The sequence below is a fragment of the Aspergillus clavatus genome, genomic scaffold, assembly GCF_000002715.2.
Source record: "Aspergillus clavatus NRRL 1 1099423829798 genomic scaffold, whole genome shotgun sequence".
In the NCBI taxonomy this organism is placed as follows: Eukaryota; Fungi; Ascomycota; class Eurotiomycetes; order Eurotiales; family Aspergillaceae; genus Aspergillus; species Aspergillus clavatus.
This window is the reverse complement of record NW_001517101.1, coordinates 363,846-377,316: the sequence shown is the minus strand read 5'-3', so window position 1 is coordinate 377,316 and position 13,471 is coordinate 363,846. Positions and strand designations below refer to the sequence as shown.

The window sequence follows — 13,471 nt, the reverse complement described above, 5'->3', positions numbered from 1 at the left end:
TTCCAAGAATTTCTTATTCTTATTGTCTCTCTTCTTCTCATCCTCCAGCTAGTAGTCTATGGCTCTAAACGTTGTTAACACCCTTCGTAAGCAAACACCATCATCTCCCGCCAAGATGCCCTCGTGTCTCTCTCCACCACGAGTTTACCCGTTCAGGCAGAATCGCACCAGCACCGACAAGATTTGTACAGGCTTCATTGGTGGACATGGATGCTCCCCGAAAGATAACGCATCAATCGCCTTGCACAGCCTATACAGGACACCCGCATGAGATTTCTAGACCCCCCCCCCCCCGCCCCCCCGGGGGGGCCCCAACTCTTCTTTCCTGCCTACTCCGTATATCATTATCCCCCCTCTCGGCCACCCACCCCCCCCCAGACCTTGCCCCGCCCACCGTTCGAACTCCAACATGCCATACGTCGAATCGGTCGCTGGCAATGCGGTAGACTAGACTGGAACACGGGCATTCGGCCCGTATCGTATCGGGGAGGGGGGTGTGAGAGGGGGGGGGGGAGAAAATAGGGACTGAAATATGGGGGAGCTGATCCGCCGCAGTCTCGATGAAAATGGATGGGTTGATTGGGATTGCTTCCGTGAAATTTTCCTTCAATTCAAGCTTACCTTTATCTTTATCTTTACCCGTCGTACATAAAAAAAAAAAAGAGATAGGATATACGGGGAGTAGAGGACAGGATGAAGTTCACAGAGGGCATGTGGCTCCTTCGGGTAGGATTCTGATTCTTCTTCCGTCTGTTTACCAAAAAGACAGAGAGCTAGCTGATGGATGATTTAAAATCAATAGGAGGGCATCCGCATCGACTGGATGAATAACGTCGAAAGACTCAGCGTGCAGAATGAATCGGGATCCGTCGATCTGCTGCTCAACAAGCACCAGCGACACCGCGGCGACACGCTGAACTCGGGTACGTTGAAACGAAAAAAAAAACGTTCTACGCCAGGTGGATGTGTTGTGTAGGATGATGTTGATCTTATGGCTGACACTGTGCTGCTGCTGCTGCTGCTGCTGCTGCTGCTTACTAGCGACTGTATCCGCGCGCGTCACATCGCCTCTGGAGGGCATCATTGGCGTCAAGCTCGTGCACTGGTACGTGAGAAGAAGGGGGGGGGGGGGATGGCCCAGGGGGGCGCGCGCAAAGCAAAACAGGAAGTATGCATGTTAATGTCAAGCAACAGGGCCGGACAGGTCGACAAAGGCCCGCATTACCACCTCAGCACGGCTACGGGCCACGCCCAGATCACCCACACGCCGCACGAGACACTCCGCTACACCAGCGGCGCGCTGGAGCTGAGCATCAACACGGCGGCGAACGAGCTCTCGTTCGTGTTCGCGGACGCCCAGGGCAAGCTGACGGGCCACTCGTGGCGGTCGATTGGGTACGTCGGCGACCAGACGACGGAGAAGTCGCGGTGGGACGACGGCGTCTTCTTCGAGCGCCAGGGGTATATGCTGGCGGGGCTGGACCTGGGCGTGGGCGAGAAGCTGTACGGGCTTGGGGAGCGGTTCGGCCCGTTCGTGAAGAACGGGCAGCGGGTGGATATCTGGAACGAGGACGGGGGCACCTCGTCCGAGCTGGCGTACAAGAATATCCCGTTCTACATCAGCTCGAAGGGGTATGGCGTTTTCGTGAATCACCCCGGCAAGGTCAGCCTGGAGCTGCAGTCGGAGCGCACGACCCGCGTCAATATCTCGCTGCCCGGCGAGGAGCTGGAGTACTTTGTCGTGTATGGCCGCACGCCCAAGGAGATTGTGGGACGGTATACGGCGCTGACGGGGCGGCCGAGCCTGGTGCCGTCGTGGAGTTATAACCTGTGGTTGACGACGAGTTGCGTTCCCTACCCCCCCCCCCATAATCCCCCTCTGATTGACAAGACGCGGGATGCTGATTTCTGACGATCGACGACTGCAGGCTTCACGACCAACTACGACGAACAGACCGTCACTGGCTTCCTGGATGGCTTCCGCGACCGCGACATCCCCCTGGGCGTGTTCCACTTCGACTGCTTCTGGATGAAGTCGTACCAATGGTGCGACTTCGAGTTCGACGCCGACATGTTCCCCGACGCCGGCGGGTACCTGGCCCGGCTCAAGGAGCGCGGCCTGCGCATCAGTGTCTGGATCAACCCGTACGTGGGCCAGGCGTCGCCTCTGTTCCAGGAGGGCAAGGACAAGGGGTATTTCATCAAGGTAGATCTGCCCCAACCGGTTGGAGGCAATCCGTGACGAATGCCAGAAGAAAGACCTACTAACCGAAAGTGATAAATTCGTGTGTAGCGCACCGACGGCTCCGTCTGGCAATGGGACCTCTGGCAAGCCGGCATGGCCATCATCGACTTCACCAACCCAGCCGCGTGCACCTGGTTCGCCGCGCACCTCACCCGCCTCATGGACCTGGGCGTCGACTCCTTCAAAACCGACTTCGGCGAACGCATCCCCCACCGCAACATCCAGTACCACGACGGCTCCGACCCCACCCGCATGCACAACTACTACACGCTGCTCTTCAACCGGCTCGTCTACGAGACCATGAGCGCGCGCTACGGCCGCTCGCAGAGCCTGCTGTTCGCACGCTCCGCCGCCCCCGGCGGCCAGGCCTTCCCCGTGCACTGGGGCGGCGACTGCGAAAGCACCTACGAGGCGATGGCGGAGTCGCTGCGCGGCGGGCTCTCGCTCATGCTCTCGGGCTACGTCTTCTGGGCGTCCGACATCGGCGGATTCGAGGGCACGCCGCCGCCGGCGCTCTACAAGCGCTGGGTGCAGTTCGGCCTGCTGTCGTCGCACTCGCGCCTGCACGGCTCCTCGTCGTTCCGCGTCCCCTGGATCTACGGCGAGGATTGCTCCGCCGTGCTGCGCGACTGCGTGAAGCGCAAGATCCTGCTGACCCCGTATCTGCTGGCTGAGGCGCTGCTCGGCCACCGCGCCGGCGTGCCGCTCATGCGGCCCATGTTCCTCGAGTTCCCCGATGACCTGAACACCTACCCGCTCGACACGCAGTATATGTTCGGCGGCAATCTGCTGGTGGCGCCGGTGTTTGCCGATGATGGGAAGGTCACCTTCTACGTGCCCCGGACGCCCGAGGACGGCGCGGGCAAGTGGATCTCGTGGTTCGACCACGGCAAGACGTATGAGGCCGGCCAGTGGTATACCGAGACCCATGGGTTTGATACCCTGCCGCTGCTGGTGCGCCCGGGCTCCGTCACCCCGATCAATCCGAAGCTCAAGGCGCCGCAGGACGATGCTCTGGATGGCCTGGAGCTGCTGGTCAACGGGTCTTTGGCTGCGGAGGTGGCGGTAGAGATCGTGGATCCGGCAAAGACCCATGAGACTCTCAAGATTGTGCGGGTTTCGCCCGATGGCAAGGCCGACGATGCCAGTGTGAAGGTTGTCTGTGTAGCAAAATAGAGGTACTCACCAGTCCAGGACTAAAAGCATAGTGGAATGAATATACACGTGCTCTTTCAGTCAAGCGTAACATTCTCATAGTTGTAATCACACTCAAATTCCCTAGAACTCACACCCGGCAACTACACCACTCTGGTCAGACAGAAAGGTGACGGGCTAGAAATTGTAAATCATACATGAATGGAAGGAAATAGCAACTCAGCTCAAACACAGGGGTATCATAACAAAATCTTCGACCAAACAAAATAGAACATTGATCAGCCGATGCACGCTGCGGCAGCAGACCAAGAAAAAAAAGAAAGAAAAAAAAATCTTTCCATCAAATAAGCAGATGCTCAAAAACGCTGTGGAAACGTGAGACAAGAAGAAAGATTTAAAAAAGACAATGGGACTACCAAGCCTCCTCAACGTCAAGGAGCCACTTGCGAATTCCCTCTCGTAGGGTATTGTCCACGCCGGCCAGAGAACGTCGTCGCTCCCGGTCTGCAATACCAACTTCCTCATCAACGTCCTCGCGGCAATGTTCAGCTGTCACGCTGCGGACCACTTCCTCCAAGGCACCGAGCACCATCTTACGGCACTCCGCCCGAGGAACCTCGAGCGATGGGACATCGTCCCGGGGGACGGTGTCCGACGTGCTTCGATCGTCGCCTCTTCGAGCGCGGGATGGAGACTGGGCTCGAGAGTGCGCCAACGAGGACTGGCCACTCTGAGCAAGGACACGCTCAAGGGCATCCACGAGAGTACCATCCAGATCCATGACAGGCTCCTCGACAAATCGTTCTTCATATTCCGGTACCTCGAACGCGTCCGCAGCGGAATGGGTGGACGTCCTGCTCGAGACAGAAGCATGAGAGAAAAAACTCGTGAGTTGCGACGCAGATGTCGCGGTACCAAAGAGGTGGCGCGGCGTCCCAGGCTGCGAGATGCCTCCGGGAGTGGATGGGGTCTTGCAAGCCCCATTTCCGACGATCTTACGTCTCAGACGAAGCCGCTTGACACTGAAACTCCGGGTGTCGGCAATCAAGGTCGTGGCAACGTCCACCCACTTCTCTTGCCCTTCCGGTTCAAACGAGAAAGCGGCAGTGGGCGTGGGCTCGGCTTGCATGGCCCGTTTAATGTCGGCTTCGATGCTCGCGTACGGTCGCACCGCCTGCAACAAAAAGTCCTCGTGAAAGGTCTTAAGCCAGCCGGCAACATTCATATTCGGGCCGTCGTTGTCCTTGGTCCCACAGTGAAATCCAGAGTTACTGCTATGGGTGGAGGCCAATGCGTCAATGCTCGTGACCGAGGTCCGGGTTTTCTTCGGGGACGCCACGGTCGAGTCGCCCGACGAGGAAAGAGAAAGGAAGCCGGGAAGGGGGAGTTCCACATCCACTATGCCATCATCCCCTCGCACAGACAGCTTCAGAGACGATTCTCTGTTCTGCTCCGGCAGAGATGACGGCTCTTGAGCTTGCTCATCGATCCCGTGCTGACTGGAAGACCGGGGAATGGAGATGGTGCCACTCGGGGTGCTGGTTTCGGGGATTTCATGCAATACTTCTCCTGCCACTTCCTCGACCATTTGGGTCAAGGTGGGAGGGCTCCGCTTGGATGGGGCGGCATAGCCAGAGACCGATCGCCTGCGAGGCTCGACAGAAGCCATCGAATCGCTACCGCCAGTCCCCGAGGATTCCTGGCGCGAGCTCCACAGGCCGGAGAATAAACTGCCCCAGCGCCCACCATTGGGCGGGATGCTGCTGTTGGCGCTGATGGCGGAACTCTCGCTTCGTTGTAGATTCCGCAGGAGATTCTCCGACGCCAAACTGTCGGCGCCCGGGGTACTCGGATCCGGCTCCTCTTTGCCACGACGGGGCTGTCGCGACGCGAAATGAGGCACTGGGACAGTGGTGGCGGGCGTCGCCGTGGAGGTAGTCGCGACGCTGGTGTTCTTGTTCCGCAAGTCTCTCGGGTGCATGGGAACGCTCAAATTTCTGATAGAACGAGCATCCGAGCCTCTCCGATGCGTGCCGATTTCAGACAGCGTCGGATCGATATCGTCGGCCGATCGATGGGCGGTTTCAGTGGACGAGGCGCTCACGGAGCGTTGGTGATTCTCGGCCAGGCGCTGTGCACGGGAACGTCGTTCAATAGCCCTGCGGAGGGATTCCTGTCTCAAGACCGGCACGGTGGGCGGGCTTTGAGAGATCGCACGTGCAGACGCCGAAGTACCTGGCCGCAGAGGCGACGGAAGGGGTTCAAAGCATTGCTTGGCCGGGAGGAAAGCCGATAGCAAGAAAATGAGCCGGCGAGCAGTCATCTTGTCAGGCGAGATCACGACAGTCCGGTGGGCAAGGACGGGGTCGGCGTCCTGCTGAGCCTTTTGCTGGAGGTAGTGGCGCCGCCGGTACCAGTCCGGTCCGAGCGTGTTGAGCCACTCGGTGTGGTTACCCAGGAATGCCGTGATCAGAACCAAGAAGAAGAAGCTATGCTCTTTGTCGCCAAGATTGCGCACGATCGAGCGTCCTTCTTCTCGCCACACACCCCAGCGGCTCTGGCCCGTCACCACGTATGGGGTCTGCAAGGCAATGCCGATCCGACGGGCGCTCCGCAAGGCCTCATCCTTCAGCTTCGAATTCACAGCCAGGATGTTTGCCGGCAGATGGACGATCGTCTGGTTGGTCCGTTGCATATTGGGGGGCTTGGCAGGCTTGGGATTCGCGCCCGACAAGGAATCCACTTTCTTCAGGAGGAACAAGATCTCCTTACGGGAGAGTCGCTCCAGGTGCGACAGCGTACGATTGATCACATCCCAATGATCTACCAGCATATCGATTCGCTCATCCAAACTCGCCGGTGGGGAGGCAAGAGACAGGCTGTCGTCGAGAAAGCCACCGCGCCAGCGATAATCTGAATCCAGTGAGCACGACATTCCCACCTTGGGGGAGTCGGTCGCCGGCGAGCTAAAACGCGACCCCGGCCGTCCCGAGTTGCGCGAGAGAAGCGGGATCTGTATCGTGATGGCCACGGCATACATCGGCGTCTTTTTCTCCTTGATCTTCTTGCGTTTGGTGACGTCGGGAAACGGGAATCCGTTCTCGGGCAGCGATTCCTGGTACATGAAAGCAGGATAGTCGGGCCGGTCTGGAGACGTCTCGCCCCCCTCGGGCAAGTTGACACTAAACATTCTGGTGAGCAGGATGGTGACTTTTGCCGGCGGCTTGGTCTCGTTGCCTGGTGCAGGGCCTATAAGCCCCGACGAACTTCCGGTGGTATATGCCCGTGAGAGCGAGGTGCGGCTTGCAGGCGATTCACTGGCGGTTCGTCCCGATTCCTCATCTGCGGAGATGATGTGCATCTTGGTGGAGGAGCCGCGGTAGCTGAACGCACTGCTGCCGAAAATGCAGTTCAACAGACCGGTATCATTACTTTCTGCCGGATGCCGTGAGCGGCCCGCTTCATTCAGTCCTCCGGCAGGTGAGAGGGTCGAACTGCGGCCACGAGCGCGGATGAAAGCACCGGAGCCCATCGGGGGGGATCGACGGGCTTCCGCGGCGACAGAAAGCGGGCTCGGATCGGCGGCGGAGGAAGGGGGGAGGAATCCGCGGCGAGGGGCTCGCGACAGACTCGAGAGCGTGCGAACATGTCTTGTTCCCGAATTATCGAGCACGTATGGTTCGGAATCGGGCGTGTTCGATGTCAAGTCCGACGAATTCGCACGGGTATCCAACAGCACGCAAGCATCTCGGTCCCCAAGAGCGTTCTGGGCGATGATCACCCGAAAGTCCTTGATGGGGTCGAGTTCCACGCCCCCACGATCATCATAAGCACCGGCTGTCGAGGCATTGGGGAAGTTGAAGGTGGTATGTAACGGGTAGGCATGCGTATTCGAGCGTCGCAGCAGACTCGCATCGGGAAATAGCAGGCCGGAGGTGTGTTCTTCCTCGGTGACGGATTCCAGTTGCGTAGAATTTCGGTTCGAGTAGGCCGCTGGGTTTAAAGTGGACGCTGCACTGCTCAACAATCGACCCAGCATGGTGGTTATTCCGAGGGGAAGAATTGTTCAGAAAGGAGGAAGAGAAAGACGAGAGAAAAAGGAAAAGAAATAGAAAAGAGAGAGAGAGAGAGAGAGAGAGAGAGAGAGAGAGAGAGAGAGAGAGAGAACGGGCAGCGGGGGGGGGACTGTTCGAATAACAGAACAAGCCAGGAGAGTGGAGAGTTGGAAGTTCGAAGGACGATGAAGGATATCCGGTCACCAACAGCTGGAGTTCCCCAGAGAGCGATGCTAATTATGGCCAACCATGATCAAGGCGACCTTGACCGAGGGGCAACTGGGGATTCTTCCAAGATTACGAAAAAGGGAAAGGACACCAGCTGCACAGTAGGAATCCCGCGGGTGATTAATTGATCGATAGACGAGGGTCACTATGGCCGTGGACGACCATTCCGGGGCAGGAATTTGTCAGAGAGGAGACCAGAAGATAGCTCTAACCACCATGAGAGAATGAATTATGGATGATTAGACCGATATGATAATATCTACTCAAGTCAGGAGAATCCAGCAGAGGAACGGGATGGGGAAAGAAAAGAAGAAGTAAGGAAGAGGACGATAACGGGTGTGGAGGGGAAAGCAAAGAGGGAAAAGTCCGGAGTTTTGAGGGGGAAAGGAAAACAAGAGAGAGAGAGAGAGAGAGAATGCCATGAAAGGGCGGTGAAGCAGCAAACAGGAGAGAGAGAGATAGCCGTCAACCACAGGAAGAGTCAGGATTATTCTATGATTTGTGAGCAGTGCTATTAGTATGATTATTTATTACTCTGGTGATTGATAGTCAGTCTAGGTATCTAGTCTAGATCACTAGAGACTAGAGAGATCAGAGGACAGACAAAGAGAGAGAGAGAGAGAGAGAGAGAGAGAGAGAGAGAGAGAGAGTCTCCAGGATGATCAACCTGAAGAGGAGAAGATATTCACACAATGATCTCAGCCTCATCTCATGGTGATGCACATCGCATGCAACTCATCATTGTCAAATCCCTACAGATCCGTACTCTATACTTCCTAGTCCATAGTATCAGTGGTTTGACTCCAACAAGAAATCATACTGCAGGGCGGGGTAGGACGAACACTTCATCCTGCATCCAATCCATTTAGGAGTCACCGACTGTTGATCATGACACACAGCATCAAAAGAACAAAAGAAAGAATGGAAGGATGCTGTGGGTGACACTGAGATCCAATTCAATACCCCTCCAAAAGGTAGACCAGTAGACGAGGAGGAGACAGCCTACCGACAGATAGATAATGTACAATGCTTTTATTGTCCGCTCGAGAGAAAAAAAAAAAAACCAAAAGAAACAACACCTCCCTCCCAAGAATCACCCGAGGAGTCTCAGGCTTACTTCTGCTGTGTCTTGCGCTTCACTTGGTCCACAAGTTTCTTGAGGTCCTCGGTCCCTCCGTTCCCAGACGCGCTCTGCTTCTGCTTCTTCTGCTTCCGATCACGCGTCCTGGTGTCGACCTCTTCGCCTCGGTCATCCCGATCCCTGCGTCGCTTGCGTCCCTCGTCCAGCAGGGCTTTCATGCCCGATGTCGCCTTGAATTTCGGGTTGGTGGGGTCAATAGCGAACTCGTGACTCTCGAACAGCCGGGCAAATCGAGGATCGCTGACGTCCATCTGGAAATCATCCGAAACAGCGGGGGCCGGAGCCGCCTTCGCCTTCTTCATCTTGTTCTTCTTGCGGGCCTGTTTCTCGGATTTCTCGATCTCGTTCATATCAAAGTGCTTGATGCCGGATTTCTTGTCGTCCAGCATCAGAAGCTCGAGCTCGGCCCGCTTGGCCGCGTTGGCCGCCTCCTCCGCCTCGCGCTCCTCCCGCTTCTTGCGCTTCTCCTCCTTGCGACGAGCCGCCGCTGTAGCCTTGCCAGTCGGGTCGTCAAAGAATGGATCGTTGAAGCCCAGATCTTCTTGGGGAGCGGTCGCGGCGTCATCGGGGTTCCCAGAGCCGCTGGGAGCCGCTTCGTTCTCATTGGCGGAGCCCTCTACGTCGCCGTCGCCGTCACCCTCACCGTGCTTCATAGCCTTGAGCTTCTCCTTTCGTCGCTTCTTCCGTTCACGCTCCTTGCGGACGTATTTCTCAATCGTAGTCTCTTCCTTCTCGGGAGCGTTTTCGAAGATATTGTCCCGCTTCGGCTCGCCGGCCAACCCGGAGGTAAAGGTGACCTCCATCTCGCCGACAGGACCCTTGGGTTTCGATGACTTGACGGGAGCCGCACTCAAGCCCAAAAGAGCTCGCATCCGCTGTCGCTCTTCCTCCTTCTTCGAGAGTTTAGTGCTCGGTGCGTCTTCCCTCGTAGCATCGATAATTTCCACCTCCTCGTCGGCTTCGTCCTCGGAGCTGTCGCTGGCCAGGTAAGCCTTCAGGTCGTTCTCGTCAATATCCTTGCGGCTGCCGCGGAATGCCCGCGCCTGAGCATCCTTGCGCGACTTGTCCTCCGCATCCCATGTAAGCTTGACCTTGCTGTGCTGGAGCGCATCGGTCACGAACTCGTTCGGCTGGTATCCATCCGGGATCCGCTCACACTCGTCACGCGGCTTGTCGTCGGAGAAATCGGTCTCGTCTGGCACAAAGCGAAGGTCGAAGAAGTTGGCACTAGACAAGTATTCTGCTCCGTCCACGGAATCGTAGACGTTCTTGGCGACCTCTTTGCTCGAGAACGTCAGGATCGCATAGTAGTACCGCAGCCGTTCCAGCTGGTACTTGCGTAGTTGTGTAGAGTTGAATTCCTCGCCCTTGTCCTCCTTCAGCATCGACTTTTTAATCTTCTCCTCTTCTTCGTCGGAGTCAAGCACCTCCTCCTCCTCCTCCTCATCCTCGTCATCCTCGTCCTCTTCGGCCTGCTTACTCGAAGCAAAAATCTCCCGCGGCGGCCCTTCCGTCTCCTCCTTTTCCATGCGCTCCTTGCCGAACTCGCTGGGGTACACCGAAACCTTCAGCACCCGCCCGCCCGTAGGCACGAAACTCGAGAAGACAGCCATCAGGTCCTCCGCCCGAATATTATCCCAGTCCAGATTCACTACCGCAATCCGATTCGTCACCTCCCCAGTCGGCACATCCACCTGCTGCTTGTCCGGGTACTCCAGCTCCTCCACAGCCTGGTCCTCCCCCTCCCCCTCCTCATCATCATCGTCCTCGTCCTCGTCCTCGTCCTCATCGCTCGAACTCTCTTCCTCAGACGACGATGACGAAAATCCTCCGTCCCGAGCAGGATCATACGACGCATCCACCCGCTTCAGCTCCCGGAGCACCTCCTCATCGTCATCCGCCACCATCTCCTCGTCCTCCGCGCCATCCTCCAGCTGGTAAAACCGCTCCAGCTGCTTCTTGGTATCGTCCCGCGCAAGCTTGCGCCCGTATCGATCGACTGCCGCGTTCCGCGAGAAATCCTTGTCCCGCAGCATGTGCGCGAACCGCTTGTCGAGCTTCACGTGCGTCTGCCGTCGGCTGGGAAGCCGGTACCGCGGATCATTCTGGATGTCCTTGAATCTGGGATCGGCTGGAAATTTTGGAAAAGAAAAAGAACGAGGTTAGTTTGTCTGCGATGATCGGGTTTGGGGGTACGGGGGGGGGGATGGGAATGCAGGTCGTACTGATAACAGCGCCGGCCTCTGTTGAGGCCTTGCTGCCTTTTTTGGATTTCTTGTGGTCTGGCATCGTGGATTTGGCCACGTGCGATGAAAAAGAGGGATTTGAAAGAAGGGATAAGTGGTAAAATAGAGGTGATTTGTGAAGGTGTCGTCTTCTTCTTCCAACTTTTTTTTTTTTTTAGTCTCTTCGGATTGGGGGTTGATAAGGATAATTTTCTTTTGGCGGTGGAACCAAAGAGTAGTCTTCGGTGTTGCTGGAGTGGCTCGTGCGTTTCCATGCTGATCGGCCAATCAATGTGGCCGGCCGCAGTAACAATGCAATTGAAAACAGCTGAGCTTCATAACCTCATTACCTTACCTACTAGAAGTACTACTGGTATGTGATCCATATGTACAGTTCATTGTGCAGATTTATGTGACATAGACCAGCAGATTAACATCCAAAATATCTCTTCTCCATCCACCGGGGTTCCCGCTCCTCCTCAATCCGTCCTACAATGACCTTCACTTGGGGATAGACGGTAGTCAGTCGCTTGAGCCCAACCTTCCCAGCTGCACAAGTGACAAAGACGATCTTGCCCTCCGCGACCCCATGGTCGATCAGCACGCGGACGGCCATCAAGGCAGCTCCTCCGCTGGACATCTGAGGATCCAGAAGCATGACGGTCGCATGCTCCTCGATCTTCGAGGGCAATTTCAAATAGTGCAGCTCGGGTTCTTCATTCTGCTCGTTAGTCTGGATGAGTACGCGACCAGTGATACAATCAGGAATGGTTCGCTTGAGCGCGGTCTCAAGGCAGGAGCCACCGCGTAGAACTGCCACGGCGGACACTGTGCCTGCCGGGTTCAACCCGTCGTAGTGAGTTCCCTGAGGAGTCTCCACCTTGGATGGATCATACGAAGTGCTGTCAAGCGCTCTGTTTGGTAAATGATGGTTAGTGATGAACTCCAAATTGACGATCTCCAGAGTTGACATACTTTTCAATTAACAAGCAAGCAAGCCGATCGAAATAGAAAACAAAGTCGACTTGCTCCGTGGCCGGATCCTGTAGGATGGTGTTCATACCGACAAACTGCGGCGTATGAGGCATGACAAACACGTTGGGTGACAATTTCTCTTCCAAAGCGAGCTTGCCCAATTTTTGCAACTCCGCACTGTGCTTCTCGGATTTCTCCTGCAGCTTGCGCTGAATATGCTTCACGACCATATCTAGGAGAACGTTCAGCGAGTGTATGAGCCGCAAAGTGACTATATCACTCACCGATGGCGGTTTTGTTTTCGATTCCGCGTGGGATAATGATGTCTGTTCGTCGTTAGAGAAGCACGCCAGAGCGAGTAACCATACTATCTTACCCGAGACTGCACGCTGAGGCTCGACAAATGTCTTATACGATGGCTTGACAAATTGGAACCACTGCTTGATGATGCCATCGATATCTCGGCCTCTTTCACGGACATCGCGCAAGACTGGCATCCTCCTCTGTTAGAGGAGCTCCCTTTGCGTGGAGTCGAAAGTCACTCACTTCTGCGTCCAAGGCACACATCCATATCGGCTTCTACAAAGATCTAGAGCGATATGGTGAGTATTTGTACACTGTGCTACAGGTGCTCGAGAGAGGTACCTTGACATCCAACATCTCCATGATCCGTGGATCATGCAGGGCCAAGATTCCCTCCAAAATCAAAACATGCGGAGAATAGAGGGTCGTCGTCTGGGGTTGACGCTGATGTTCACCGAATGAATAGACAGGGATATTGGCCTTCTTTCTTTTAGGCACATTTGCTATTAGCCCCCCTGCCTGGCAATCGCAAATGAGCACCGCGGAGATATTACCCTTGCTTCAGATCGGTCAGGGTCTGTACTAATGCATCAAAGTCTATCGCATCCGGGCAGTCAAAATCGAATTCATTGGCATGCGCTTTGCGGTGTTGCTCTGGGGTCAGGCTCTTATAGAACGAGTCCTGTTCCAGAAACGGTTAGAGATCACGAGGGTGGTTTGATCTGGGAATATCCCTCAAGAGCAGGCCGAGAATACCATCACCAGGATGACAACCCACGGCAGATTCAGAGACTTCACAATCTCCATCGCCACCGAGGTTTTGCCAGAGCCAGAGCTACCAGCTATACCAATGATACTCAGATCCGCCCATGGTGGGGAGTATGTCTTCTTTGTGGGCGCGGAGTAAACAGGGGGAATGGACTCCATGGTTTCTACTCGTTGCAAAAAAAAAAAAAAAAAAAAGAAAGAAAAAAATATAAAAGAAGGTTATTAGGGAGCTTCAGATATAATATATCAATGCAAGATTCCTGACCCTCCAAACATATGCAACATGACAGTCAGGCCAGGAATCACCAGCACTGTGGATGCTCCAAAGCTGATAAGAACAAGAAACCCTCAAAGCTTCTTCTATAATCGGCGCTTG

General features: G+C 55.6%; 4 protein-coding genes across 4 annotated transcripts, besides 10 other annotated features; 1 reads left to right on the top strand and 3 right to left on the bottom strand.

Annotated features, from left to right (window-relative positions):
- Nucleotides 1-693: 693 nt before the first annotated feature.
- On the top strand, nucleotides 694-3,421 carry ACLA_089300 (putative sugar hydrolase; the record flags this gene model as incomplete). The annotated part of the gene is made up of 6 exons (XM_001272663.1): nucleotides 694-726; nucleotides 803-923; nucleotides 1,042-1,105; nucleotides 1,195-1,844; nucleotides 1,929-2,206; nucleotides 2,294-3,421. 6 exons carry the CDS (start codon nucleotides 694-696, stop codon nucleotides 3,419-3,421), a joined length of 2,274 nt encoding a protein of 757 aa, XP_001272664.1.
- Nucleotides 1,005-1,035: a microsatellite.
- Nucleotides 1,006-1,035: a microsatellite.
- A 391-nt stretch (nucleotides 3,422-3,812) lies between the features above and the next one.
- Nucleotides 3,813-7,439, bottom strand: ACLA_089290 (uncharacterized protein; the record flags this gene model as incomplete). Its single annotated transcript, XM_001272662.1, has 1 exon — nucleotides 3,813-7,439. One exon carries the CDS (start codon nucleotides 7,437-7,439, stop codon nucleotides 3,813-3,815), a length of 3,627 nt encoding a protein of 1,208 aa, XP_001272663.1.
- A 35-nt stretch (nucleotides 7,440-7,474) lies between these two features.
- Nucleotides 7,475-7,566: a microsatellite.
- Nucleotides 7,517-7,566: a microsatellite.
- A 511-nt stretch (nucleotides 7,567-8,077) lies between these two features.
- Nucleotides 8,078-8,098: a microsatellite.
- Nucleotides 8,099-8,289: 191 nt separating this feature from the next.
- Nucleotides 8,290-8,333: a microsatellite.
- Nucleotides 8,291-8,333: a microsatellite.
- A 463-nt stretch (nucleotides 8,334-8,796) lies between these two features.
- ACLA_089280 (pre-rRNA-processing protein ESF1) lies at nucleotides 8,797-11,113 on the bottom strand (the record flags this gene model as incomplete). The annotated part of the gene is made up of 2 exons (XM_001272661.1): nucleotides 8,797-10,955; nucleotides 11,050-11,113. The coding sequence occupies 2 exons, from the start codon at nucleotides 11,111-11,113 to the stop codon at nucleotides 8,797-8,799; spliced, it is 2,223 nt and encodes a 740-aa protein (XP_001272662.1).
- Nucleotides 10,251-10,293: a microsatellite.
- Nucleotides 10,587-10,611: a microsatellite.
- Nucleotides 11,114-11,479: 366 nt separating the features above from the next.
- On the bottom strand, nucleotides 11,480-13,254 carry ACLA_089270 (uridine kinase family protein; the record flags this gene model as incomplete). Its single annotated transcript, XM_001272660.1, has 8 exons — nucleotides 11,480-11,963; nucleotides 12,025-12,256; nucleotides 12,309-12,350; nucleotides 12,401-12,514; nucleotides 12,571-12,613; nucleotides 12,670-12,814; nucleotides 12,882-13,009; nucleotides 13,084-13,254. 8 exons carry the CDS (start codon nucleotides 13,252-13,254, stop codon nucleotides 11,480-11,482), a joined length of 1,359 nt encoding a protein of 452 aa, XP_001272661.1.
- A 16-nt stretch (nucleotides 13,255-13,270) lies between these two features.
- Nucleotides 13,271-13,312: a microsatellite.
- Nucleotides 13,313-13,471: the final 159 nt, after the last annotated feature.